Source organism: Hordeum vulgare, chromosome 6H (assembly GCF_904849725.1).
Source record: "Hordeum vulgare subsp. vulgare chromosome 6H, MorexV3_pseudomolecules_assembly, whole genome shotgun sequence".
NCBI lineage: Eukaryota > Viridiplantae > Streptophyta > Magnoliopsida > Poales > Poaceae > Hordeum > Hordeum vulgare.
This window is the reverse complement of record NC_058523.1, coordinates 478196142-478223342: the sequence shown is the minus strand read 5'-3', so window position 1 is coordinate 478223342 and position 27201 is coordinate 478196142. Positions and strand designations below refer to the sequence as shown.

At 46.5% G+C, this 27201-nt stretch overlaps 2 protein-coding genes across 2 annotated transcripts; both read right to left on the bottom strand.

The window, feature by feature from the left end:
- Positions 1-912: 912 nt before the first annotated feature.
- On the bottom strand, positions 913-8765 carry LOC123401941 (threonine--tRNA ligase, chloroplastic/mitochondrial 2). The gene is given in 16 exon segments (XM_045095807.1): positions 913-1367; positions 1470-1594; positions 1685-1903; positions 2741-2807; positions 2952-3134; positions 4069-4123; positions 4317-4336; positions 4338-4476; positions 5059-5228; positions 5537-5737; positions 5833-6141; positions 6601-6978; positions 7369-7622; positions 7797-7944; positions 8035-8181; positions 8386-8765. Coding segments are annotated over 16 exon segments (2802 nt in total). The 5' UTR covers positions 8692-8765; the 3' UTR covers positions 913-1286.
- A 955-nt stretch (positions 8766-9720) lies between these two features.
- On the bottom strand, positions 9721-12709 carry LOC123403853 (ADP,ATP carrier protein 1, mitochondrial). The gene is made up of 4 exons (XM_045097774.1): positions 12566-12709; positions 10954-11434; positions 10431-10802; positions 9721-10334 (listed from the first exon to the last, which is right to left on the bottom strand). The coding sequence occupies exons 2-4, from the start codon at positions 11425-11427 to the stop codon at positions 10038-10040; spliced, it is 1143 nt and encodes a 380-aa protein (XP_044953709.1). The 5' UTR covers positions 11428-11434; positions 12566-12709; the 3' UTR covers positions 9721-10037.
- Between the last annotated feature and the right edge of the window lie 14492 nt (positions 12710-27201).

Genomic DNA, 27201 nt, shown 5'->3' with positions numbered 1-27201 from the left:
CTTGTTTTTTAACTAAAAAAAATACTTATTTTTACTTTACTACATCACCCTTTCTCTTTGAAGAAAAAAATCAACGCCAACACAAGTAGCAGGCCCGAGTGTGCGCACATCATGTTCATGTTGAAGTTAGGCAATTAGCAACTCCGGAAGTCCGAAGCAAAAACAATTTCACTTACACATCTATATATATCTATACCCTTTTTTATCAAATATATATCTATACCTAATAACAGAGAATGATGTGTTTCTCTGGGTTTTTTTGGTCTATTCACCTATCCAATGATGCCCATAAAGTTGAACTAAATTACTCACCTTGCCACCCGTAAGTAAAAAAACTATTTCTTAATTATTTTTTATAATGTTTTCGTCTGTTATTGATACTGCCCTTGAAATTCGTAAGTAAAAAAAACTCTTCGTTAATTGCTTCTTTGATTTTATGGAAACTGCTTCTAAAGTTGAAGTAAATTGTCCACCCCGTTATCCGTAAGTGAAAATAACTCGTTGTTAATTGTTTCTCTGAATTTTCAGTTGTTATCAAAACCATCACTAAGGTTGAAATAAAATACCCACCATGTCATTCGTGTAAGTGAAAAATGAGCGTTCCTCCGAATTATTCATACATCGTAGTGCCCTTCATTTTTCCATCCATCATGGACTGACATTTTCTTTTCCTTCTCATACATGCATCGAAGATGTACTGGAAAAATTACACGCATCAAGGATCAACTACAACCTCGATCCAAGCACCTGTCTTTGATGCGTAAACATCAAATACGTGTATATGCGCAAAGCGTGAATATTTGAGACTTAATTTGAAAACCATTGTTTTATTATCCTGTTGCAATGCACGGGTTCTTTTGCCAGTGACAAACAAAGTCGCTGGTCAAAATATGAATTCCAACCTTCAAAAAGTGAGTGGCAAATATTCTTTCTTTCTCGAGCATTACACGAAGTGCGTGCAGCTGCGTCGCTCTGGTGCATTACATGAAGTCAATATTACAGTTCGTTCCTTAAAACAGACCCTGACAATTGGCAAAGCGCTCTCTCACACACAGACGGACGCACTGACATTTTACACATAAACAACCGAACCAATTTACACGCACGCACGCACGCACGCACGCACCACAGGAGACAAGAGCCCTAAGGCAACGGCAACCACGAAAAACAGGCAGGAATAGTAAAACTGCAAACGAAACAAAGACCGATCTGCTTCAACGGCAACGGTAACAGCAGTAACCCAGGCAGGCAGGCAGGCACTTCGGCAGCCACCGGACAAATCGGGCTCAGCCTGACGACGGCCACTCCCTGCGTATGTCGAAGGTGTAGTTGATCTGCAGGTAGCACTTCCGGTCGTCGTCCAGGAACTGCCAAGACCCAAACAAATTAACGTTGACGACCGTGAATAATATTGAAGCAGCTAAGGATGTGCATCTCTGAATAGTTAAACTCGATCGTCGTTCACTTGCCTTGGTCTTGGCAGAGTAGGATCCCCGGGCAAACATCCCGGACGGCGTGGTCTCCTCCGGCGTCACGTACGCGTACGGCTCCGGCTGCGGGCTGAATGTGCCCAGCATCTCCTTGGCGCTGTCCACTGCACCACCAAAGCCGCCGCCAGCATTAGGAATGAGCACCACATGACCCACATCCGTCAACTCCAAGCAGAGAACGGTGGTGGTAGTACCTTTGATGCCGGTCTTCCAGACGGTGTTGGTGTAGCGGAGGCCGGAGACGATGTTGTTGCTGACGGAGAAGGTGAACTTGAGCTTGTACGGGGAGCCTTCCTTGAGGGTGAACCACACCCCCTTGCCGCTCGGCTCCGCCGGCAGCGGCAGGAAGATGTCCGGCCGCCCCGGGGACTGGATGGACAGGCTCATGATCTTCACGTCCGGCTCCAGCGTCTCTGCATCACATCAATCAATAAACCACCGTGCATTTGAAATCTCAGATCGTTTCGAATTCCAAACTCTCATGGAAGAAACGCCATCCTAGAAACATGAACGCGCCTAAAGGTTTTTTTCATTCTGTTGGACAAACAAGGCCCTGCAGCTGCAAGTGCAAGACGTGCTGGCCATGATCGGACCAGAAGTCACAAAAACTTGGCTATCACCACGACAAATCATGCCTTGTTCCCCGGTCTGGATACATCGCTTTCAGGGTAGGAAGAAGGCACTACCCACATATCGGTATCTGAAAGTTCTGAATGCATATCGTATCGTCAATGGCGAAGGCACGACACTTGAACCATGCACGGCAACGTACGGGGACCGAGCAGTCCAGTGCATTCGAGAAAAGGAGGTCCGGATCCATGCGTGTTTTTTTTCCTACGAAATGATTAGCAGGAAAGGACAAGGCCGGACAGGCGCCGTCCGGCAGGCCAGGTCGACCGAGACAACGGAGCCCACCACCTTTTACATTTTCCCCGACTCCACGGCACGGCCGGCCGGCCGGCCGGTGCAGGGACGGGTCCGTCCAGATGATATGTTTAAGCCGAGCACGGACGGAAAGCAACGGATGGGTTGTGTTCACGGGGCCGTGCGTGTTGACACTTGACAGCCGAACACGGCGGTGCATGCTCACATGCCAAACTGCGCAAGTGCCCTGCCCCTACGTGCTGGTGGTGGCGCCCGCCATTACGCGGGATCACGAGGACGGGCGTCGGGCGGGGAAATTGAACGCGAGCAGTTACCGATTTTTCGCCGGCCAAGAAGCTGTTGCATGGTTGCAGAGGTTTACTTACCTCCGACGGAGTTCAAGTCCACGCTGCCGAGGAGCTGCTCCTTCCACCTCCGCAGGCTCTCGTCGTCCTGCAACGAAGAAAGGAGACGCATCGGCATCAACCGACCCATCGGTGCAGCAAAACGCAATTGGAGAGTGCAGCAGCGAGCGAACAACTCCGGCGGTGATGGCTACAGAATGCGGCGAATGCTGACATATATATAGTTATATACCTTGTCCTTCTCCAGCTGGTCCTTGATGCTGAGGATGGGGCCGAGGTCGATGTGCTCGGGGACCTTCTCGCCGTCCTCCTCGTCCTCCTCCTCCACGCCCTTGCCGCAATGCGGCGCGGCGTCACCCCCGCCGTTGCCGTTGCCGCTGCCGTGCTCCGCGACCGCCGCGCACTCCTTGGCCTCCTCAGGCCCGGCCGCGGCCGCGGCGACCTTGGAGCAGGAGATGGCTTCCACCGCGGACGACATCCTCACCTCACCTCGCAGCTCACACACACCACCGCAATGGCCGCTCCTTCCTCAACTCCTCAACGGCTAGCCAAGAAGAGGCGGGGACAGAAAGAGGGGGGCGTGGCGAAAAGGCGGAAGCGGGCGGTGGAGGAAGGCGGCACGGGCACCGAGAGCTCGCTCGGTCGCTCGGGGGCAACAAAAGGAGGGACGCCGAAGCGGGTTTGGACAGGGAGAAAGGGGCGCGGCGCAAGGCTCCAAAAAGGGAGCGCGCGGATCAGAGAGAGAGGGAGGGGCGACGGGACGGTTGGATCCAGGCAGCGGCGCGCCAGAGAGGATAAGGAATTAAGGAGGGAGGAGACCGGGGCGGGGGAGGGGAGTGGAGGCGACGTGATGGTCACGACTGCGGGAGGAGGCCTCCCGCTCGCGGCACGGCACGGCGCGCGCTGGTACAACTGTACTGCTAGCGTTAGTTGGGGCGTGTTGATGATCATCATGTGTGAGAACTGAGATGCCCTGCTCGAAGAAGTAGCAGCAGATAGAGTCGAGTTAGTGCGGATTAATTGGGGCTTTTTTTTCTCCTCCGTGTCTCGCGAATCATTGCTGTGAACTCAACCGAAAAAATGGTGCCGCGCATATAATAATTTAATTTGTAGTAAGCTGGCAAACCCAGCAAACTTGCTCCATTCGATGTGGGCTTTTAATTTAGTGGTAGTACAACAAAGGAAGAATGCCTTTTGTCTATGATGTACCGTCTCTTCATTTCTTAGCTAGTTAACTTTTCTTTTATCATCGCAAAAAAAAAAAAACAATCCTGATGTTAAAAATGACGTGTTTCGTATGCTTGTAGCCATCGCTAGATGGTCTACGGATCTAGCTGAAAAGGCTTTACCTCCGGAGGTGATCTACGTCTCTCCGTCTTTCTTCCACCCAGGAAGATGACAAGTCTGTATTTCGCTTTTTCTTATCTTAATGAAATCGGCAGGCCTCCTGCCCTCCTCATAAAAAAAAAAGAGCAAGATTGAGTTAGTTCCTGATGTGCTCCTCTGCTACGTGGTCCCACCGCTTTATGCTACCACAGTAGATCTTTTACTGACGTCGCGGGGTAAGTGAAGATCTGATCTGGGGTGAAGAAGTTACCTATCCCAGTGTGCCCCAATCCTGCAGGTTTTTGTCCCAGGTGTTGTCGACTTGCCCGGTAAAATTCGGTCCGTCCATCACGCTCCAATCATAGATCCCCACGACGCCGTCCCATCCGCAGCGAGTGACGCCCCAATCAATCGGGTCGTCGGGTCCCCGCCTCACAGCCCAATTCATCTCGGCGGCACGACTTAACCACTCAGCAGAGCACACAATTGCTCACCCTGCAGCAGCAAGTGGCCATTACAGTTTGTCTGCCGACCAGGCAATCCATCCTGCTGGGTTTAGCCGGTCTAATCAAGCCCTCCCACCGCTGCCTGGAGATGCATGACATGCCAACGATGTGCAGGTGCAATGCAGATCGCAGTCGCATCATTTCTGTAACATCATCGACGTGATTGTCTAAGGAGCTGCAAGCAAGAAGGCCTAGCTGAAAACTTGCACCGGAATGCGGTCACAAACTATGTACAATCAAGAATGCTGGGCTCCTGTTCCTGACTATAATGTGGACATGTGGTGATGGCAATTGTGCACAAAATTGCTGGACCTCCATGCTCGTTTTCGTCGGAAGCGCTCCACTCCTGCGGTGTATGTGCAGCAGAAGATCTGGTGCTCTACAATATGAACTGAAGTTTTAACAGACAGGGGTATCTACAGCGAGGATTTGTCAGTGACGGCCGATTGGATTTTGCTGATGAAATTGTCGACGGGCATGGTGCCCATCTCCCCGTTATGCCTGGACCTGATGGTGAGCGTCCTGGCCTCGACTTCCTTGGGGCCAACGACAGCCATCAGCGGCACCTTTTGTGTTTCGGCGTTTCTGATTAACTTCGGCAGACGCTCGCCGTGGCATACCTCGGCGCGGATACCTCTTGATTTCAGCTCCGAAGCCACCTCGTTACAGTACTGCAACTGAAAATTTGAAACATGTCATGGATTCGTCACTGATGCTAACAAAAATAAAGCATTTGATGTGTGTGTGGCGGTGAAATAACAAATAAATAGAAGCGCAAGGGAAAACATATATTAAGTTAACGTAATTTAATCTACACTCAAAAAAATAATTCATCCAAGTAGAATAAAGTAGAGAAGGATGTTGTTGTCCTGCCTAGGGTCGCCTAGATATACAGTACCTTCTTTACTTTGCACAAATCTACTACAGTACAAGGTAAAAATATTGGTTGAACAAGTGAAACTAATGCAAGGTAAAGGGAGCGAACCTCATTGTTTGTGACAGGTAGAATACGGGCTTGGGTTGGAGCAAGCCAAAGTGGAAAATCACCAGCATAGTTTTCAATGAGGATGCCAAAAAAACGCTCCAAAGACCCAAGGATGGCTCTATGAATCATGATAGGTCGTTTCTTCTCAGTATGCGAGTCAACATAAGTGATGTCAAACCGTTCAGGCAAATTGAAGTCAACCTAAAATATATGAAGATCGAATGGTGTTATATGCTCTTTCCCCTTCAAAGAATCCACGAATTTGCTTATTCTTTGTAGAAAAATATATAACTTACCTGCACAGTGGAACATTGCCATTTTCTTCCAAGAGCATCCTCAATTTTCAAATCAATTTTCGGACCATAGAAAGCACCTCCCCCTTCATCAATCGTGTACCCCCAACCTTTATCATCCAGCGCGTCTTTCAGAGCAATTGTTGCCTTTTCCCATATGTCGTCACTGCCAACAGATTTTTCTGGCCTGGTTGAAAGGTTTACCTCATAATTCCGGAAGCCAAACTGCCCCAGTATTTCTTCAGTTAAATCAAGAACTCCTCTAATTTCATCTTTTATCTGGTCCTCGAGACAAAATATGTGGGCATCATCCTGCGTAATAAACACATTTTAAGATTATTACTTTTTTACAAAGAACATTTAACGGGTATTTGGATGGTCCAAAACCTGTTGCAAAAACCTAGTGCAGCACTTGCTAGCAATGTCAGAGCAGTGGGAATAATTTTACAAATATCATAACCTCCACATTAATAGAACACTACAAAAGGACTCCATCTGGAATGCAAGTTATTAGACAATGGCTTTACTTCAGCAGCCATACTGGATAAAACAAAAATGTGGAAAATAGTCCAGGCGAAAGGAAGCATAAACGCAGAACGCTTGTAGAAAAGGACAAATTCCTAAGTATGACAAAGCAGATGCCATCTCAGAAGAACACAAAACCTTTCATGATGTTCAATATTTATATGGTGATTGCAGAATACAGGAAAACATCATCACGCAATTAGACAGAAAAATATAAGAGAATTAAATTCAGAATCAAGGAAATACCTGTGTAAACCCTCTTACGCGGAACAGCCCATGCAGAGCACCAGAGAGCTCATATCTGTAGACAGTTCCAAGCTCTGCCACTCTGATGGGTAAATCCCTGTATGATTGTAGCTTTCTCTTGTATACCAAGATGTGGTAAGGGCAATTCATGGGCCGAAGTTGATACGGCTCATCTTCTACATCCATTTGGTTGTACATGTTCTCTTTGTAGAAATCTATATGTCCACTAATCTTCCAGAGATCAGCCTTCGCAACATGTGGAGTGTACAATAGATCATAACCACGTTGCAGGTGAGTTTGTTTCCACGAATCTTCTAAAATGTGTCTGATAATAGCACCTTTTGGATGCCAGAATACTAAACCCCCGCCAGCATCTTCCTGTTAAAAGTTCATTGGCTACAGTCACTATCAACAGAAATAGCAGAGAAACAAAATAGATGATTTTTGCTAGAATTCACAGAGACAGCAAATATCCGTGAACACAGATGTGTTGTCAAAATAAGACCACTGCTAGGCCACAAGAGTGAAGGGATCCCTTCATATCACATGGTGTGGTAATATCATTTAGTTACTTTTGTTGGATATGTTGATCGCTTTCTTGCAAGCATGAATGCTAGCATGATGCCGTCAAACTTTTAGGGGTCAACAAACTGTTGAAGTCCGATACTGTCAGACACTGGGAAAGTTGAGGCTATGCTTCAATTACTAAGGGAGTACTATCAGATGGTTTCTTAAGTAAATGTTAGAAGCAAGAATGTAAGCTCATACCTGTATAGAGAACAGATCAAGGTCCTGACCTAGTCGCCGATGGTCTCTGCGCTTGGCCTCCTCTTTGAAGTGGATGTAAGCCTTCAATTGATCTTCACTCTCCCATGCAGTCCCATATATCCTTTGTAGCATTTGATTATTCTCATCACCTCTCCAGTAAGCACCAGCAACAGACTCGAGCTCAACAGCCTTTCTCTGTATCTTGCCAGTAGACTCAACATGAGGGCCAGCACACAGATCCCACCACTCTTCTCCTGCATGACCCAATAAATCCAGCAGTAAGTACACAAAATCCACCAATCCGTATTATTCAGTAATACTCCCTCAGTCACATAATATAAGAGCGTTTTTGACACTTTATGGGACAGAGGCAGTAGCAAATAACAGGCATCGGACAGATAACGCTGATACCAAACAACAATATTTACCAATGTGATAAATTGTGATGGGTTCTTCCTTAATTCTCTCCAAAATCTCCAGCTTATATGGCTCGTTAAGCGCTTGGATCCTCTTCTGAGCCTCTTCCCTGGACACCTCCTCCCTCACCAATGGGAGGTTCCGTCGAATGATTCGGTCCTACCAACATACCATGGAAAACAAATTAAACCCCTCAATCGACGCTTAGAAACCCAATCCGTTGATCAAACGCAACCAATGTATGCCCACCATCTCCTTCTTGATCTTCTTGAGGTCCTTATCCGTGAGCGGCTCCATGTCGAAGTCGTAGTAGAAGCCATTGTCTATCCAGGGGCCTATGGTCACTTTGGAGTTGGGGAACAGCTTCTGTACGGCCATGGCCATGACATGGGCACACTGCAAATTAACCATGCAGCAGAAATTAACCAAAACTTGTACAGTTGGGACAGTAAGAGAACTGAGTGACTGAACACGAAATCAGCCAGCATCAAGTCAGTCAGCGATACACATGGAACGATAACAAACTGAATGACTGAATCAACTACAATTACGGCAATTGAAGCACGGAGGAAGAGGGGAAATGGAGGGTAGGAGCAGTACGGTGTGGCGGATGCGCAGCAGGTTCTCGGAGGACTCGTTAGTGGGCAGCACGACCCGCGCCTCCACCTCCTCCTCCCCGGCCGTTTCGGCCTGGGCCGCGTGTCCCGTTGCCTCCGCAGCCTCCGGTGCCGCTGCCGAGGTTGAGGCAGAGCGGGCGGCGGTGCGTGAGGGCCGGCGGGAGGAGAGGGGTTCGAGGGGAGCGAAGCCGCGCGGGAAGGCGGCGGCGGTCGAGCAGCGGCGCGGCGATGAGGTGACGGGGAGGTGACGGTGGTGGGAACGGAGCAAGGGGGCGGAGAGAGTCGCCATTCGGGTCGGCCGGGCGGCGCCGAGGTCCGGGTGGGAGCGTGTGGCGGGCGTTGGGCTCTTCTTGGCACGTTGGTCGTTGGATATCCTCTCATCGTGTAGTAGCCGAAGCCTAGCCCGTCAGATTACAGTTTACACTTGCACCGGCGACAAAGTGTTGTCTACCATGGCACCGACCGAAGCACATTTTTCCTTAGCCCTTTCCAACCTTTTTATCTCGTACAGATGTTAACATAGGATGTCATGTAGATAAGAAAATCTAACATGATGAGATAATAATTAAAAAAAGAAATATGAGTGTTGTGATAAAAAGAAACAATGTCAAACATGTAAATCTCGACAAAATATCTAGGCATATACAATTGCTGATACACAAGAGGCCCCTGAAGCAACTGCAACTGTGACAATAGTCAGTCAGCAATTCACGTAGAGACTCCCAATTTCATATCCGGATTTTTTTTTTAATTTAACTTGATCATAAATTTAACCAATCAGACAACTGCAATGGTAGTACAAATTGAAATGGAGGGAGTATATATTAGAACAATGGATATAATAGAACAATGGATTACACTATTTTGTATGCATCACGCCTCTAAAGGTAGAATTGTAAAAACAACATGCCCATTTTCCATTCTAAAGGTAGAATTGTAAAAAACACATGCCCATTGTCCTTTCAATGCTTAAGGATTCGATTTGTTTGATTGCATGAGACAAAGGAGCAAAACATATCACTCCAAGAACCAAACATAGACAACAAGGTTTTATATTTCTTTACAGAGTGGTAATTCTTAGGGAGAAGAGATAAGACGTTTTTTCAAAGACACGGGTATTACTTTTAACGAAAGGTCAGGTATTACTTATAATTAAAGGTAGACAGGCAGAATTAATGAAATTCCAAAGGTTTCGTAAAAGAAGATGATAGAATACCAACATTTTAACAATCATCTTCAAGATTTCGCACAGGCAAAGCAGCAAGAATCATCAAGCTATCTAACAGGCAAAGGCAACAGGATAAACAGGAACAGGGTGTTAACACCAACAGGATAAACTTGACCATAATCTCAGTCGGATTCGAGGACAATGTATTTAAGGAAAATTGCCCAGTAACGATTCAGGGCACATACTCGAACTCAAACTCAACCCTATGATAGTAAATGTTTTGAGAACGCTGCCGCCAACCTACGACAACCTCTGGAGTTCGATGCCTCCACCAAAAACGAATGTTGGGAAAATCCACCCTCTACAGAAATTATTGCCTTCCAACGTTAAAAAGATAAAAGTTCGCCAGATCCTCGAAGGGCAGGACTGGGAACAGACTTCTCTTGTTCGTCATCATTTCTTCCCCTCTAGGCACCGCCTGAGCCGTACTTCTTGCCGAAGAAGAGGATCTGGAGCTGATCGTAGCCGGAGAGCACACCAGCACCAGCAATGGCACGGAGGATGTTAGCACCAGCACCCTTGAAGAGGGACTTGGCACCCTCCTTAGCCAGGATCTGATTGAAAGCATCCAAGGAGCTCTTGTACTTGACAGCCTCCCCGGAGGTCATCATCATCCTTCTGCGGACCGTGTCAATGGGGTAAGATGCAAGACCCGCACCGTTGGTGATCAACCAACCAAGAGCAAAGCTGGCAAAGAAGTTGTCCTGCAGACACATCAATGGTGAGAAAGGATGTCAGTGCTGTCAGGCAAACAAAAGAAAACATGAGAAATTTGGAAACAGCAGGGTACTAGAACAAACCTGGAGAGTGCCAGTAAGGAGAACTGGCTTTAGAGAGTCATACAGCCCAAAGTAGAGACCACGGTAGACAATGATTCCAACACAGGAGATGTTGAATCCACGGTAAAGCCCAGCAATACCATCTGACTTGAGAGTCTTGCGGTAGACATCAACAAGGCCATTGAACTGCCTTTCACCTCCACCCTTGGATGCCTTTGCGTCATTGGCCAGCCTTGTCCTAGCATAGTCCAGGGAGTACACGAAGAACAGCGAGGAAGCACCAGCGGCACCACCAGAAGCAAGGTTGCCACCGAACCACTTCCAGTAACCATCCTTGTCCTTCTTGAAGTTGAACATCCTCTTGAAGTAATCCTTGAATGCAAAGTTCAAAGCCTAGGAAAACAACAAAAGTGAATTAGAACAAAGTTCTAGAAGAAAACAATAACAGGACAATAGTTCTGCTACAACAGGTGCAAGCAATTAACAACATGCAAGTATAAAAGCTAATGGAAATAAAAATAACAAAATTCGTAAGATGGGATACCTGAGTTGGGAAGTAACGGATGACGTTGGCAGTATTTCCTCTCCACAATGAGCCAAAGCCTTCTTCCTTGATGGTGCGTCCAAAGCAGTCACCAATACCCTTGTATGGCTCAGAGAGCCTGCCAGCCTTGATCATCTCATCCTGGTTCTGGATAAGCAGCTTAACACGCTCAATGGGAGCTGCAGCAGTCTTGGAAACTGCAGCAGACACTCCTCCCATGAGGAAATCGATCGCAAAGTTCTTGGCGCCTTTCTTCTCCGGGGGTGCATTGGCAAACAGTGGAGAAGATGACATCATTGGGGCTCTGATGCCAAGGCTCTGAGTCATGTAGCTGCTTGTGGTGAAGCGCCTCTCATAGGATGGCACAGAAGGGCAGATGTTGCGAGCTCGTACACCCTCAGAGAAGCTGGAGCTGAGGTGGAACTGCCCACCGAACTTCTGCATGACAGACGGGTGGTTAGCACGGTCCGCCATCACTGACCTGCAGCAACAATCAAATCAAAAGACAAGTTAGCAAGATTGGTGTGTTATAAAACAGTATAATAGCAGAAGGCATGGAAACAACGATTTAATCAGGAAAAAATATGAACTCAATATAGATGTGTAATAGTAAGGGTGCATACATTGTTTTGGGTGCACAGTGGAAAGAGAAATGGGTAACTGACAAACATTTCCAGTAACAGTCAAAAAAAAACTTGGATCTATCGACATTAAGACATTTACTGATGACCACTAGTAGCAACATGCCAAATAAACAGAGCAGTGTTGCACATTTACGAAAAAAACTAGATATGTTGCACATTTAGGAAAAAAAATCTAAAATGGGGTCAAAACATAGGATGCACAATCAGCCCAGAATATATAACTGAAATTCAGTTTAAGCTGGGTGGATCAAACAAGACAAAGTGCATCATTAACACAAACAAATTCATTACAACTAAAACCCACACCTCTTCCAGTTACGACATCAAAAGATCTACCAACTAATGAGCAAGATATGACTTCCAATCAGTGCATATGATGTACAACAGAAATCTACTAGCATCTATCTAAACAAACAAAGGCGTACAAGCATATGAGGATCTGTTGACAGGAGATCCAAGTAAATTAACACCATTTTTCAACTCTATGTGGGATATCTCGCATCAGGTCAACAGATCAGGAAGCACAAAATAAAACTGGATCTAATTGCCCAAGACGCGACCTCCTTCTTCTAATGCATAACCTAACTTTCACTAACAAGGCCAACGACCTCCCGATCCAAAACAACGACGCGAAACAGATGATAACAGACTAGATCGTGCAAAACCACGGGAAAAACAGGCATCTACACATGAGATCTGACGAACAAAGGAGGCCACGAGTAAGCAAACGACAGATCCTGCATACCAGATAGGAAGGAAGCGCGGATCTGATCACTGAGTACCCGAGACTAGAGGCAGACCGAGATGCACCGAACGGGAACGAACGTAAATGGATCTACTCGAGCAACGGGCAGGCAGATCTATATATACGCCACGACAAGAGACCGCCACGGCTCGCCAGAAATAGGCAGCCGAGAACTACGAGGGGAGGAGGGAGGGAGGGGGCCGCCATGCGCGGAGGAACTCACCCTTCGGAAGCGGAGGCGGGGCGATAGGCTGGGGTGGTGGCTCTTCCCAGGCTCGGCGGCTCCGCTCCTTCAGGTCTTGCAGAGAGAGAGAGAGGGGTGGCCTGGCGCTGCGGGGCGGGGGAATATATGCGAGTGGGCTAGGGTTTGCGGGATGCGTGCCTTTTTATCTTCGCCCTCCCTCCCCTCCCTCCCGTGGAGGCGGAGCGGGTCGGGTCGCTCTCGCGGGGGCCGTTACGGCGCAGCGCTCTCGCGGGGGGAGGGATCCCGGTCATTTCCCGCGCGTACCCGCGGCGCTTGGCGGGTGCGGGATCTGGGCCGTCGATCGGGCCACGGTGGGTGGATCTGCGGCGGTGGGCCACGTGGGTGGCGGCCTCCGGTGGCGGGGGCAGCTTCGTCGCGTGCCGGGTCTTCCGATTCGCTCGATCCGCTGCGGGCGGGCGGGCTCGGCGAATGGGAGGGAGAGCGCGTCTGGTGCTGTGCTGGCGTGCGGTGCGCCGTGGTTGGACGGCGGGTGGACGGAGTAGTGGTCCGTTTTGTTTGGAAGGAAAATTGGTTATTTATTTTTGGGATGGAAGGAAAATGGAAAATGTATTGACGGAAGTGTCGTGTTTGGACTTTGGGGTGGTCAGATGAGATCGGGCGGGCGCGGGGGTTGGTTGGCTGGCTGGCTGGGGCCGGGTGGTGTGTGAACGAGGGGGCGGGACGGGACGGAACGGAACATGGGCTCGTGGGGTGCGTGCGGAACGTGCAAGTGGGTTGGAAAGAATTGGAATATCGCCTCTTCTTTTTGCGTTTTGGGGCCCTTGGATGGATGGATGGTCAGCTAGGCTGTGGCCGCCGTGGCGTAGCTCAATCATATCGTTTGTTTATACGGTGGAGTATATACTGGTACCTTTTCTATTCGGAAGAAAGTATGATCATGCTTTTTCTCTCTTTGTGCACGGATCGGCGTACACGTTCTTTTGGTGCTGAGTCTCGACCGTCCATTCTTCGCCTCAAGGGGCATTTTTGCGTGACGGACGACGGGGTGGCTGCTGTCCAAGTCGTCGTTGCGAAATAGAGCGGCTAATCTATTGTGTTGACCGCTGACACCCTCCCAAATCATTACTCCGTCCGTTCCTAAATACTAGCCGATGCCCCACGCGTTGCGACGGAAACCTGGTTAAAAATGTATGAATAAAGGGTAGAAGACTAAAATTAATGCAAAAAACAAATATAGAACTTCCTTACATGGCTTAATTTCCTGAGAAAAAATATTTCATGAGGTGGTATTTTTGAATGAAGAGATTAAAGGAAAAAATAACTTATGACTTCATGCATGACTTAATGATGTGCCATTGTTGCATGAAGAGGAAAATTAGCTAGTGGGTTGTAGCTTTTTAAGAATATAGGATAAGTCTTTTAAGATATTTCACTAGGAGTCTACATACGAAATAAAATGACTGAATCTATGTTCTAAAGTATGTCTATATACATCCGTATGTAGTCCACTAATGAAACATCTTTAAAGACTTATATTTAGGAACGGAGGGAGTAGAAATGTGGAATTGTGTCGGTGCTCTATAAGAGCACCTTCAACACACGCGTCAAATAAAACTCGCGTGTAAAACAGGAATTTTAGCGCGCGATGGAGCGCGCGGGAAAAGTGACGCGTAAAAAAGGGGGCGTGCGGGAAAAAGCGTGGGCGCACGTGGTAGTTCCAACACGTGTCGACGCGAGCGCTATAAATTCAACGTCCCTTCACACGCCCTTTCCATCGCTCTGCCTTACCACGTGCCTTCTCCGCCGCTCTTTCTCGCCACGCTTCTTCTTTCTTGCCTCGCCACCGTGCCACCATGTCGCGTCGCCGTCGGGGAAGTTCGGGCTACCGCGGCGTTCGGGGAGGGAGCCAAGCCAAAGCAAACCTGCAAACCGAGCCTTGACTCCGCTTGTATTCAACAATGACGAGACCAGACCAATTAGATCGGAAGGGCTCCACGGCCCACGCATAACCATGGTGGATTGCTCGTGTTGAGACCGGCACCACCGCGTACACGAGCATCACACTATTACCACCGGGGCGACCTCTACAGCCGCCACCTCCACCACAACCACGCTGACCACCACAGCCATGGCCCCAAAAGCCCAGTGGGGCCAAGGCAGGAATCGCAGATCGGGCATGCCAGCTCCACTGCGCCTCTGCGCTGAACCACCAGTCGACGCACCGTCCGCCCCGATGCAAACCCCGACGGCCAGCCCGTCGCCAGAGCGGACAGATCGAGACCGCCCCGATCTGAGCCTCCGAGACCGCTCCTGGACAACCGTCGCAGCAGCCGAGCAGCCCACGCCTCCCAGGCCGCCTACCTCACCCGAACGTCGACGCAAGAGCCGCGACGACGCGTCGGCCGTCGCCCTCTGCTCGCCGCCCGCCGCCATGAGATCCCCGTCTCCTGGAGGACGCCGCCGCGGGAGAAAAGTACCGGCCCCGTCGCCGCCAGCTCCACGCGAGCTTTGCTCGCGGGAGGCACCAGCGACGGCGAGGGGAGGAGGAGGGTGGGGGCGCCGGGGGCTTGTTGGTCGGGGTCGCCACCGGTGTCGCCCCTGGGGACGGAGCGACGCGGGGGCTGTTTTCGATGACAAATTTGTGTTGATGCTACTTCAGCAAGGTATTCTGTGCAAGTGTTATAAGTAACAATGATATATTGTTTTGTAACAAGATAATTCGTAACAAGTGAAACTCCGCCTATGTTGTCTCAGCATAGCCGGTCCCAAGCCCGGGTAAAGGAGGAGGGTTGTGATAGGCGTGGCGAGCCAACGTGAAAAACCCAGCCACTCTTATGGAGATGAAACCCAAAGGAAACTCGTTGGGGCGTAACCCTCTTAGCGACGCGCCATGTCGGAACCCGGGTGTGGTGTCAAATGGGCAAGGGCCGGGCCGTCACCCCCTTGGTGGTGCGCCGTGTCTTCATCTGGATACGGTGATAAGTGAGCAAGGGTCGGGTCGCCGCATCCTTAGTGGCGCGCTGCACCGACGCCCCGGTGTAGTGAAAAAGGAGCAAGGGTCTTCGCATTTGACTCGACGAGTGCGGAGGGTAAGGAAGTTAGCCGAGCCTAAGAGGATACGCTTAGGTAGTTGGAACGTAGGGTCCCTGACGGGTAAGTTACGAGAGCTAGTTGATACGGCGGTGAGGAGGCGTGTTGATGTCCTATGTGTCCAAGAGACCAAATGGAAGGGACAAAAGGCGAAGGAGGTGGAGGATACCGGCTTCAAGTTGTGGTACACGGGGACAACTTCAAACAAGAATGGAGTAGGCATCTTGGTCAACAAGAGCCTTAGGGATGGAGTTGTGGACGTTAAGAGGCAAGGGGACCGGATGATCCTTGTCAAGCTGGTAGTTGGGGACTTAGTCCTCAATGTTATCAGCGCGTATGCCCCGCAAGTAGGCCACAATGAGAGAACCAAGAGGGAGTTCTGGGAAGGCCTGGAGGACTTGGTTAGGAGGGTACCTATTGGTGAGAAGCTCTTCATAGGAGGAGACCTCAATGGCCATGTGGGTACATCTAACACAGGTTTTGAAAGGGTGCATGGGGGCTTTGGCTATGGCATCAGGAACCAAGAAGGAGAAGATGTCCTGAGCTTCGCTCTAGCCTACGACATGGTTGTAGCTAACGCCCTCTTTAGGAAGAGTGAATCCCATCTAGTGACGTTCAGTAGTGGTCTACACTCTAGCTAGATTGATTTTGTCCTCTCTAGAAGAGAAGACAGACGCGCTTGCATTGATTGTAAAGCGATACCTCGAGAGAGTGTTGTCCCTCAACATAAGCTTGTGGTTGCTGACTTCCGCTTTAGGATTCGTGTCCAACGGGATAAGCGCGCCAAAGTCGCTAGAACGAAGTGGTGGAAGCTCAAGGGGGAGGCATCCCAGGCTTTCAGGGAGAGGGTCATTAAGGAGGGCCCTTGGGAGGAAGGAGGCGATGCAAACTTGATTTGGACGAGTATGGTGACCTTCTTGCGGAAGGTCGTTGTAGAGGAGTTTGGGGTGACCAAGGGAAGTAGAAGGGAAGCTAAGGACACCTGATGGTGGAACGATGAGGTCCAGAAGGTTATTAGTGAGAAGAAGGATTGTTTCAGATGCCTATATCTGGACAGGAGTGCAGCTAACATGGAGAAGTATAAGGTGGCGAAGAAGGCAGCAAAGCGGACGGTGAGTGAAGCGAGAGGTCGTGCGTATGAGGACCTCTACCAACGTTTAAACACTAAGGAAGGCGAAAGGGACATCTATAAGATGGCCAAGATTAGGGAGAGGAAGACGAGGGATGTCGGCGAAGTCAAATGCATCAAGGACGGAGATGATCAGCTTCTTGTGAAGGATGAGGCGATCAAGCGTAGATGGCGGGAGTACTTTGACAACCTTTACAATGGAGAGGTTGATAGCTCTACCATTGAGCTAGACGACTCCTTTGATGATACCAGCATGTGCTTTGTGCGACGTATCCAGGAGTGTGAGGTTAAGGAGGCGTTAAAAAGGATGAAAGTAGGCAAAGCGATGGGTCCTGATGGTATCCCCATCGAGGTGTGGAGAGGCCTTGGAGACATAGCGATAGTATGGCTAACTAAGCTTTTCAACCTCATTTTTCGGTCAAACAAGATGCCCGAAGAATGGAGGCGGAGTATTTTAGTACCAATCTTTAAGAACAAGGGGGGTGTTCAAAGTTGTACTAATTACCACGGAATCAAGCTGATGAGCCATACTATGAAGCTATGGGAGCGAGTCATTGAACACCGCTTAAGAAGGTTAACAAGCGTGACCAAAAACCAATTTGGTTTCATGCCTGGGAGGTCTACCATGGAAGCCATCTTCTTGGTACGACAGCTGATGGAGAGATACAGGGAGCAAAAGAAGGACCTTCATATGGTGTTCATTGATTTGGAGAAGGCCTATGATAAAATACCCCGGAATGTCATGTGGTGGGCCTTGGAGAAACACAAAATCCCAATGAAGTACATTACCCTCATCAAGGATATGTATGATAATGTTGTGACAAGTGTTCGAACAAGTGATGGCGACACCGATGACTTTCCGATTAGAATAGGGCTACACCAAGGGTCAACTTTGAGCCCTTATCTTTTTGATTTGGTGATGGATGAGGTCACAAGGGATATACAAGGAGATATCCCATGGTGTATGCTCTTTGCGGATGATGTGGTGCTAGCCGATGATAGCCGAACGGGGGTTAATAGAAAGTTAGAGTTATGGAGGTGGACTCTAGAATCAAAAGGTTTTAGGCTTAGTAGAACTAAAACTGAATACATGAGGTGCTGTTTTAGTGCTACTAGGCACGAGGATGGAGAGGTTAGCTTTGGTGGGCAGGTGGTACCGGAGAGAGACACGTTTCGATATTTGGGGTCCATGTTGCAGAAGGATGGCGATATCGATGAAGACGTGGGCCACCGAATCAAGGCTGGGTGGATGAAGTGGCGCCAAGCTTCTGGCGTACTTTGTGACAAGAGAGTGCCACGAAAGCTAAAAGGCAGGTTTTATAGGACAGCTATCCGACCTGCAATGTTGTATGGCGCGGAGTGTTGGCCAACCAAGAGACGACATATCGAACAGTTAGGTGTAGCAGAGATGCGCATGTTGAGATGGATATGTGGCCACACAAGGAAGGATCGGGTACGGAATGACGATATACGAGAGAGACTTGGGGTAGCACCGATTGAAGAGAAGTTGGTCCAGCATCGTCTCATATGGTTTGGACATATTCAACGGAGGCCATCGGAAGCGCCGGTGCATAGCGGACGGATAAAGCGTGCTGAGAATGTTAAGAGGGGTCGTGGTAGACCAAACTTGACATGGGAGGAGTCCATTAAGAGAGACCTGAAGGTTTGGAATATCGACAAAGACTTAGCCATGGACAGGGGTGCGTGGAAGTTAGCTATCCACGTTCCAGAGCCATGACTTGGTTTCGAGATCTTATGGGTTTCAACTCTAGCCTACCCCAACTTGTTTGGGACTGAAAGTCTTGGTTGTTGTTGTTATAATTCGTAACAAGTGAGAAGTAACAATAGTAAAAAAGGTGCAGCAAGGTATCCCAACCCTTTTATAGCAAATGGCAGGCCTGAAAGTACTCTTATATAAAGCAAAAGCTCCCAAGGACACATGAGAATTTCTGTCTAGTCATGTTCATCATATTAAGTTGATTTGCGTTTGCTACCTTGATGATTTGATATGTGGGTGGATGCTACCTATTGATCTTGCGTTGGTTTCCCTTGAAGAGGAAAGGGTGATGGAGTGAAGTAGATAAGTATTTCCCTCAGTTTGTTGAGAACCAAGGTATCAATCCAGTAGGAGGAACAAGCAAGGCTCCAATACTAGTACTTACACAAATAATCAAACACTTGCACCCAACGCTATAAAGGGGTTGTCAATCCCTTCAGAGTTATTTGCAAGGATGAGATCTGATAGAGGTAGATATAAAATATCGATAGATCTAAAAGTAAAACTAAAGTAAATAGATTGCACCAAAGTATATTTGGTATTTTTGGTTTATATATCTGAAAATATAATAAGGAAAATAGACTCGGGGGCCATAGGTTTCACTATAGGCTTCTCTCAATAAGGAAAATAATATGGTGGGTGAACAAATTATTGTCGAGCAATTGATAGAAAAGCAAATAATTATGAAGATATCCAAGGCAATGATTATGCATATAGGCATCATGTCCGTATCAAGTAGACCAAAATGATTCTGCATCTACTACTATTACTCCACACATCGACCGACTCCTGCCTGCATCTAGAGTATTAAGTTAATGAAGAACGGAGTAATGCGTTAAGTAAGATGACATGATGTAGAGGGATAAACTCAAGCAATATGATGAAAAACCCATATTTTTACCCTTGATGGCAACAATACAATACATGCCTCGCTACCCCTACTGTCACTGGGTGAGGACACCGCAAGATTGAACCCAAAACTAAGCACTTCTCTCATTGCAAGAATTACCAGTCTAGTTGGCCAAACCAAACAAATAATTCGAAAAGACTTGCAAAGATATGAAATCATGCATATAAGAATTCAGAAGAGACTCAAATAATATTCATGGATAATCTGAACATAAACTCACAATTCATCGGATCTCGAGAAACACACCGTAAAAGAGTATTACATTGGATAGACCTCCATGAAGATCATGAAGAACATGGTATTGAAGATCAAAGAGAGAGAAGAAGGCATCTAGCTACTAGCTATGGACCCGTAGGTCCGTGGTGAACTACTCACACATCATGAGAGGGGCAATGGAGTTGATGTAGATGCTCTCCGTGATCAATTCCCTCTGCGGCAGATTACGGAAAAGGCTCCTAGATTGGGTCTCTCGGGAACACAGGCTTCCGGCAGCGTAAAAGTATTTTTGTGGCTCTTTTTGGCGATACGGGAATATTTGGGAATTTAGGCCAAGAATTTGGGTTAGGAGACCTGCAGGGGGGCACAAGCCAGGGGGCGCGACCACCCCCCAGGTCGCGCCCTGCAGGCTTGTGGACTCCCGGCAATTGCCTTGCCCTACTCCAAGTCTGTTGTGTGTCTTCTAGTCCAAGAAAAATCTTTTCGGAAATTTTATTCCGTCTAGACTCCGTTTAATATTCCTTATCTGCAATATTCAAAAACGTGGAAAACACAGAAACTGGCACTAGGCTCTATATTAATAGGTTAGTCCTAGAAATAATATAAAACAACAAATTAATGCATATAAAAATCCAAAACATATAATATAATAGCATGAAACAATAAAAAATTATAGATACGTTGGAGACGTATCAGTGGACCGGTGCTAAGGTGTTGTTCTTACTTGAAGAAACAACCAACTTATGATGACCCCCTCTCCCAAGCATCCGCAACTATGAAAGAAGAATTAGGATAAATCTAACCATAGCATGAAACATGTGGATCCAAATTAGCCCCTTATGAAGCAACACATAAACTAGGGTTTAAGCTTCTGTCACTCTCGCAACTCATCATCTACTTGTTACTCTACAATGACTTCCCTTAGGCCCGCAGAATGGTGAAGTGTCATGTAGTTGACATTCACAAGACACCACTAAGATAAGTAACAACATACATATCATCAAAATATCTAACAAATACCAACTTTATATGATTTCTTATAAGAAGACTTCTCCCATGTCCTCGGGAACAATAGTAACTACTCACACAACATCAACATGTTCAAGATCAGAGGTGTAATGATAATAATTAAGGACCTGAACATAACATGTTCCACCAAGTAATCCCACAAGCATCAACTACAAGATGTAATCAACACAACTCGTAACCCAGAGGTACCAATGTGTGGTTTTGAGATGGAGATTGAATACAAGAGATGAACTTGGGTTGGAGATGAGACGGTGTTGGTGAAGATGTTGATGAAGATTGGTCCTCCCACGAAGGAGGAAGCGTTGGTGATGACGGTGGCTTCGATTTCCCCCTCCCGAAGGGAAGTTTCCCCAGCAAAATATTTCTCCCAGAGAGCAAAAGGGCCTCTGCCCAGGTTTCCGCCTCCATACGGCAGCGCTTCGTCCTGAAAGATCACTTATGACTTTTCTAGGGTAAAGCACACCATATAGGAGAAGATGGTCGGCAAAGGGCCAGCAGGGGGCCCACAAGACATCGAGGTGCGGCATGGGGGCGCCATGTTGGCTTGTGGATGTTAGGTGGCCCCTCTTTGGTATATATTTTGGTTGAGAAATTCTTAAATATTCCAGAAAAAATCTCCGTAAAGTTTCAGGTCATTTGGAGCAAGTTGATTTTTCTGCCTTTTTCTCGGTTTCCTAGTCTAGTATTCCAGTTTCCATATGTTTCCCTGTTGGTGATGTACCTTGCATATTCAGAGAGAAAGAACATAAGAATTGCATGATAATAATGGAAATGGACAAGATTAACACAAATATCAATATTTATTCATCATGCAAAATGGATGTATCAGTGAACTACTCGGATTCATCGTCTCCCATAAAGGAATAGAGGCCGATCCGACTAAAAACTGAGCTCTATCCGAGCTGGCGATCCCGACGGAGTTGAAGTACGTGCAAAAACTGGTAGGCTGTGTGGCGGCTTTGAGCTGCTTCATCTCTCGCTTCAGTTATGCTTCCGCTTTCTTTTCTTCCATATCATATCTAGTGATTCTTTGTGAAGATTCTTAAGAGTTTGAGTTCATCATTCTTCACTCTTGTGTTCTTCTCCGATGCATTCATTTTAATCTTTCGGTGTTCATCATATCCCTCCCATTCGTTCTATGTTTTCCCGTGTTGAAAATTCTTATTCAAGCCTCTCTTATTTAGTCATCCCTCTCTTTCTATCTAGAGTGTTGAAGATATCTGAGAAGTTTCTTATTTTCAATCCTTTCAATTATTTCGAGGTTCTCACCTCATCAATTTTCATTGAACCGGTGCAATCAATCTTTCTTAGCATTCCATTCAATAGTGTTTTCTTTTAGTGGGCCCATAACCCACGGGTTCTTTCCCAGGATCTTATCTGGATCTTGTAATCTTTTCCCGATATCTCAAGCTCTTTTCAAACATGACGTAAGGATGATTTTCATCGGTCATATCCCTCATTCAAGATCGATTTCAAATTAATTTTTCATCGTTGTCTCAACCTTTCTTTCTTCATAATTCCGGAGTATCTCAGTAATTCTCGTCATCATTCTCAGTTTGGAAGACCGAAGAAGTGGTTTTCTTAAATCTTGTCCATTCTTGTGAAGATTGTCATCTGAGCTTCGTGCTCTCTCTGGATTGTTTCGATCATGAGTAATTCCTTCCATATCAATCCGATGCATTTTAGAGTTGTTGTTATTTCTCAATCCTCCGAAGACCATCATTCTAGAAGATTTCTTCGTTCTCTGCTTTCAGCTTTCATTCTCAAATTCTCCTCAACGGTTGTCTCTTCGTTCGTATCTCAATTATTCTGGTGCCTCATTCAAGTGTTCTATTAGGCGTATCATAGTCTCTTCATTCTCATATATCTCCATTCATTCTTGGTATCCCCATTCGTTTGAAATTCTTACTGATGGCTTGTTCAAGCATTCTCTAATTGAATCATGCTCTCTTTGTCCTCATGTAGCCCACTTCAATTGTATTATCCTCTTTCATTCCAAATTCTTTCGATGGTTCGTTCAAAGCTTCTTCAAGTTTGTGCTCTATATCTCTCTCCAATATTTTCAAGAAGAATAAGTGGTGTGCCAAATCCGTTGCTTGTCATTAATTTAATTTGATGAAGGATAAGCATAACATAATTCTTATTCTTGTTTCATCAAGGCGATTTCAATTATTTTCTCGAGTGCTCATATATCAAATTCTTTATCCCAAGTGCTTCATCTATTCTTTTCCGGAGTTCAAAGTCTTCTCAAGTATCTCTCCGTGAAGCTTCATCTAAATCTTTGCAATGCCATAATTTTATTATTTTCAACCTTCAATTCTTGTTATCATCCTTTATTTTTGGTGTTCTCCAAGAGGTTCTTCATGGTGGTCATCAAGGATTTAATTCATTCTTGAAGTTTCTTCAAGATTCTTGTTGCATGACTCTAGTGTCATTCTTCTTGCATTCCGAAGAGCAATTCTTCCTCCATTTTTCTTTGAGGTTGTGTTATAGAATTTTGATCCATTAAGTCTCGAAGAGAATTTGTTTCTAGAATGAGATATTTAAACCTACCAAGTTCTTCGATCATGAGACATTTTCAACTCATGATTTCTTCATTGATCTATCATGGTTTAGATTTCACCTAAATCATTTCCTAAGGATGTTGCTATTTTGGTGCTTGTCCATGATCTAAGTTCTAAATGCATCCTATTGGTGTAAGAAGTTTTGCACATCTTGTTCCTCCCAAGCAATCTTTGTTTCTGTTAGTGGCTGGTTGCCACCTCATAATTTTGCACATCTTCTTTTGAATTCTGTCTTGTTCCTCGTATCATTCTTCATCTCTTTGCAACTTTCAAGATTCGCTGGCTCCACTCGTTTGTCAAGAAGCAACTAAGTTTTACATCTTCCTTTCCTCTTCCTCTTCCCCTTTTCATTCTTAGATCTCGCGTATAGATCTCTTGTTAGTGTAGGAGAGTGGTAACAATCCGGAAACGACGCTCCAAAAGATTCCCCTTTTTATTCCATTGTCATCGTGTGATTTGTTTGGTTGTTATTTTTATCATCGCATCATCCGCATTGCATCGTAAGTCCGTTGCCGTCATTTTTTTTTCAAAACTTGCATCCGTTCGTAGTTGTCGGCCCTCTTTGTTATTTTCGTTGAATGTTTCGAGTCCAACCACACACGCACACGCTCGCGCCATCGTTAAATATATGGTTTTTAAAAGTGTGTATAGAACTTTCTCGGATTGGGTTGAAAGTTGGAGTGTGGTCTTATTATCGGGTAGGTAGACCACGTGCCGAGTGTCGTCGCAATCAGAGGTCGTTTGACACACCAAGGACAAACCTATAGCGACACTATAGCCGGTTTAATCGTGGGACGTTTTCGGTATTTTAATCCTTGTTGCCGGGCTGCCCATTTCCCCTCTCTTTTATGCCTAGCCTGTGTACACATTACGCAGACCCTACGCGCAACCAAACCCAAAAACCTCCGAGAACCCGAAATATACGATCGTGACTGTTGGGTCCGGATCAACCCCGTAATATCCCAAACCATCATCCGTTTTGCAATTGGACTCCCTATCATATTTATTCTTGATCGTCCGATCTAAATCAAAGGGTCCAAATCTAATCCTATGTCCCTATATATAGACCAACTACTAGGCTAACCCTAAAATCTAGGAGATTTGTCCCTCCCAGCCACCGCCACCGTTTACTCCACCTCGGGATCTCGCCTGTCCAACCCACCAAGAACGAGTGCCGTTGTCGCCTTTGTTTTCCGTGCCCAACCAATCTGTGCCTCCTCCTGCAAAGACGATCGGGAGAGGAGCTCCTAATCTGAAGCTTTAGCGTCCCTCATTCCGCCTCGATGCACACAAGGAGAGGCACTCCTGTGCGCGTCCGGCCCCAAGGAGAGGATCTCCTCCCGCAACTCCCGAAGACCCTAGGAGAGAAGCCTCGCGCCATCGCCCCTTTTGCTCTCATCTCTCTTTGTTTGCCTCCTTTTCTCCATCTCTCTCTCTCATATCGCCCTTCCTTTTCTTGTTTTCATAGGAAACAACCATGGCTGCCATAACCAGAGCCTCGCCCCGGCATCCTCGCACCATCGTACCTCGCCGCCGCCCTAGGATCTGTAGGATCCATCACGCCCCGCGCCTCCCTGTGCCTACCGACCATCGCATCCTCGTTGTTGACCGCTGGCATGGCCTATGCCCGTGAAGTGCACGGAGATGACGCCAGCGCCCGCTCGCGTTGACCCCGTGAGCGCATGGCCGCCGTGTGGGCCACCGACCAGAAGGGCCTAGCGAGACTACGCGACAGGTTGAGCGCTCCAGAACCGGCCCAAGGAACTCCACCGACCGGGCCAAGGCCCCTAGGTGAGCTTCTTGCAGTTCCACACTATATCACGCCCTGGGCGCTTGGTAGCTATCCATCGCCCATGCCATTGTTGGCCCAACACACACAAATTCGACCCAGTTCCATTTTTTTACGTTCTGCAAATTTGTCATTTAACCAGGTCTTTTCATATTTACAGAAAAATGCCATTAATTTGCACTCCTGATAAATAATTAACGATGCATCGGATTAAAATAATTTAGATATGTAAAATGTCGAGAATTTCGTGTAGACTCATAATATTCCACTTGCATGCAAGTTTAAAAATGTTTAACCCGATGTTTGCATTATTTCATGTGATGTCATATTAAAATGACTTAATTCATAGCCAAATAACCGTACACCGGATTTTAAAAACTTCATACATGATAAATGCTTAGAATTTTGTGTAATTTCACAATATCCAACTTTCAACCATGTTTAAAAATGTTTAAAGTTGCTATTTAATTAAATTTGTGTATGTTAAAATCATTTATTTCATAACTAATTAATCGTAGTTCCGATTAAAATATTTCATATATGTTACTTGCCTAGAAATATGCGTACATCAACATGGTGACACTTATTTTGGTTTTTAACAATCCTAAAATTGTGTATATGCACAATACTATTGAACCTTAATTTGTGCATGGGGACTTTCTAGAATTGTTGTTCATTGTTCTGGCCTCATTTAAACATGCCTAGAGTCGCATGTAGTACTATAATATCTTATGCATCCATGATTTAACATGCTCGTGGATGTCATTTGCATACATTTTGCATTCATGGCATATTATCTTGTGATGGTCATATCTTTTAAAATGTAGCTCTGTTTTTTGGGTGATCTATATATGTAAATCAACTAGAATGACGTGTAGAATCACATGGCCCACTTTATTTTGTTGTTTATTAAATATAAAACGTGTTTAGTACAGATACGGACCAACTTTGAAATTAACATATGGGGTCATTTCGGGAATACTATAATTTGTTTTCGACCTCATTTGAAATGCCTAGACAGTGTAGTTTATTTATGCTTCACCTCTAGCCATGTTTATCAACATTTACTATTGTCGTGTACCTAAACGGGAGTGAACTAAGTAATTCAAGTGTGGAGTTTTGATACGTCCATTTTGCATCATGTTTTCATGTTGATATTTATCGCTTCTTTGACTGTTATTTCACTTAACGGTATAATTCTTATGCCTTTTCTCTCTTATTTTGCAAGGTTTACATGAAGAGGGAGAATGTCGGCAACTGGAATTCTGGCCTGAAAGTGGAGCAAAGTTGAGATACCTATTCTGCGCAACTCCAAACACCGTGAAAATTAACGAGGATTTTTTTCCGGATTTATCAAAAATACTGGGCCGAAGAAGTGCCAGAGGGGCGCCAGGGGTTGGCCACAAGCCTGCACGGCGCGGACACCCCCCAGGCCGCGCCATGAGGGCTTGTGGGCAACCTGCTGGCCCACTTACCCCCTCTTTTGCTACATGAAGGGTTTCGTCCAGGAAAAAAAATCAAGGAAGAGCTTTTTCGTGGATTCGCTGCCGCCACGAGGTGGAACTTGAGCAGAACCAATCTAGAGCTCCGACAGGACGATCCTGCCGGGGAAACTGCCCTCCCGGAGGGGGAAATCATCGCCATCGTCAACACCAACACTCCTCTCATCGGAGGGGACTCGTCACCATCAACATCTTCATCAGCACCATCTCATCTCCAAACCCTAGTTCATCACTTGTAATCAATCTCCGTCTCGCGACTCCGATTGGTACTTGTAAGGTTGTTAGTAGTGTTGATTACTCTTTGTAGTTGATGCTAGTTGGATTATTTGGTCGAAGAGTTTATGTTCAGATCCTTGATGCTACTCATTACCTCTCTGGTCATGAATATGATTATGCTTTGTGAGTAGTTACTTTTGTTCCTGAGGACATGGGATAAGTCATGCTAATAGTAGTCATGTGAATTTGGTATTCGTTTGGTAATTTGATATGTTGTATGTTGTTTTTCCTCTAGTGGTGTTATGTGAACGTCGACTACATAACACTTCACCATTATTTGGGCCTAGAGGAAGGCATTGGGAAGTAGTAAGTAGATGATGGGGTGCTAGAGTGACAGAAGCTTAAACCCTAGTTTATGCGCTGCTTCGTAAG

What these genes read in the sequence shown, in the direction of transcription:
- LOC123403853 (XM_045097774.1), bottom strand. Translation starts at nt 11,427, where the DNA reads ATGGCGGACCGTGCTAACCACCCGTCTGTCATGCAGAAGTTCGGTGGG. An exon ending in TCCGTTACTTCCCAACTCAG is followed by an intron (nt 10,803 to 10,953) that starts GTATCCCATCTT and finishes TTGTTTTCCTAG; the next exon opens with GCTTTGAACTTTGCATTCAA. An exon ending in TCCTTACTGGCACTCTCCAG is followed by an intron (nt 10,335 to 10,430) that starts GTTTGTTCTAGT and finishes ATGTGTCTGCAG; the next exon opens with GACAACTTCTTTGCCAGCTT.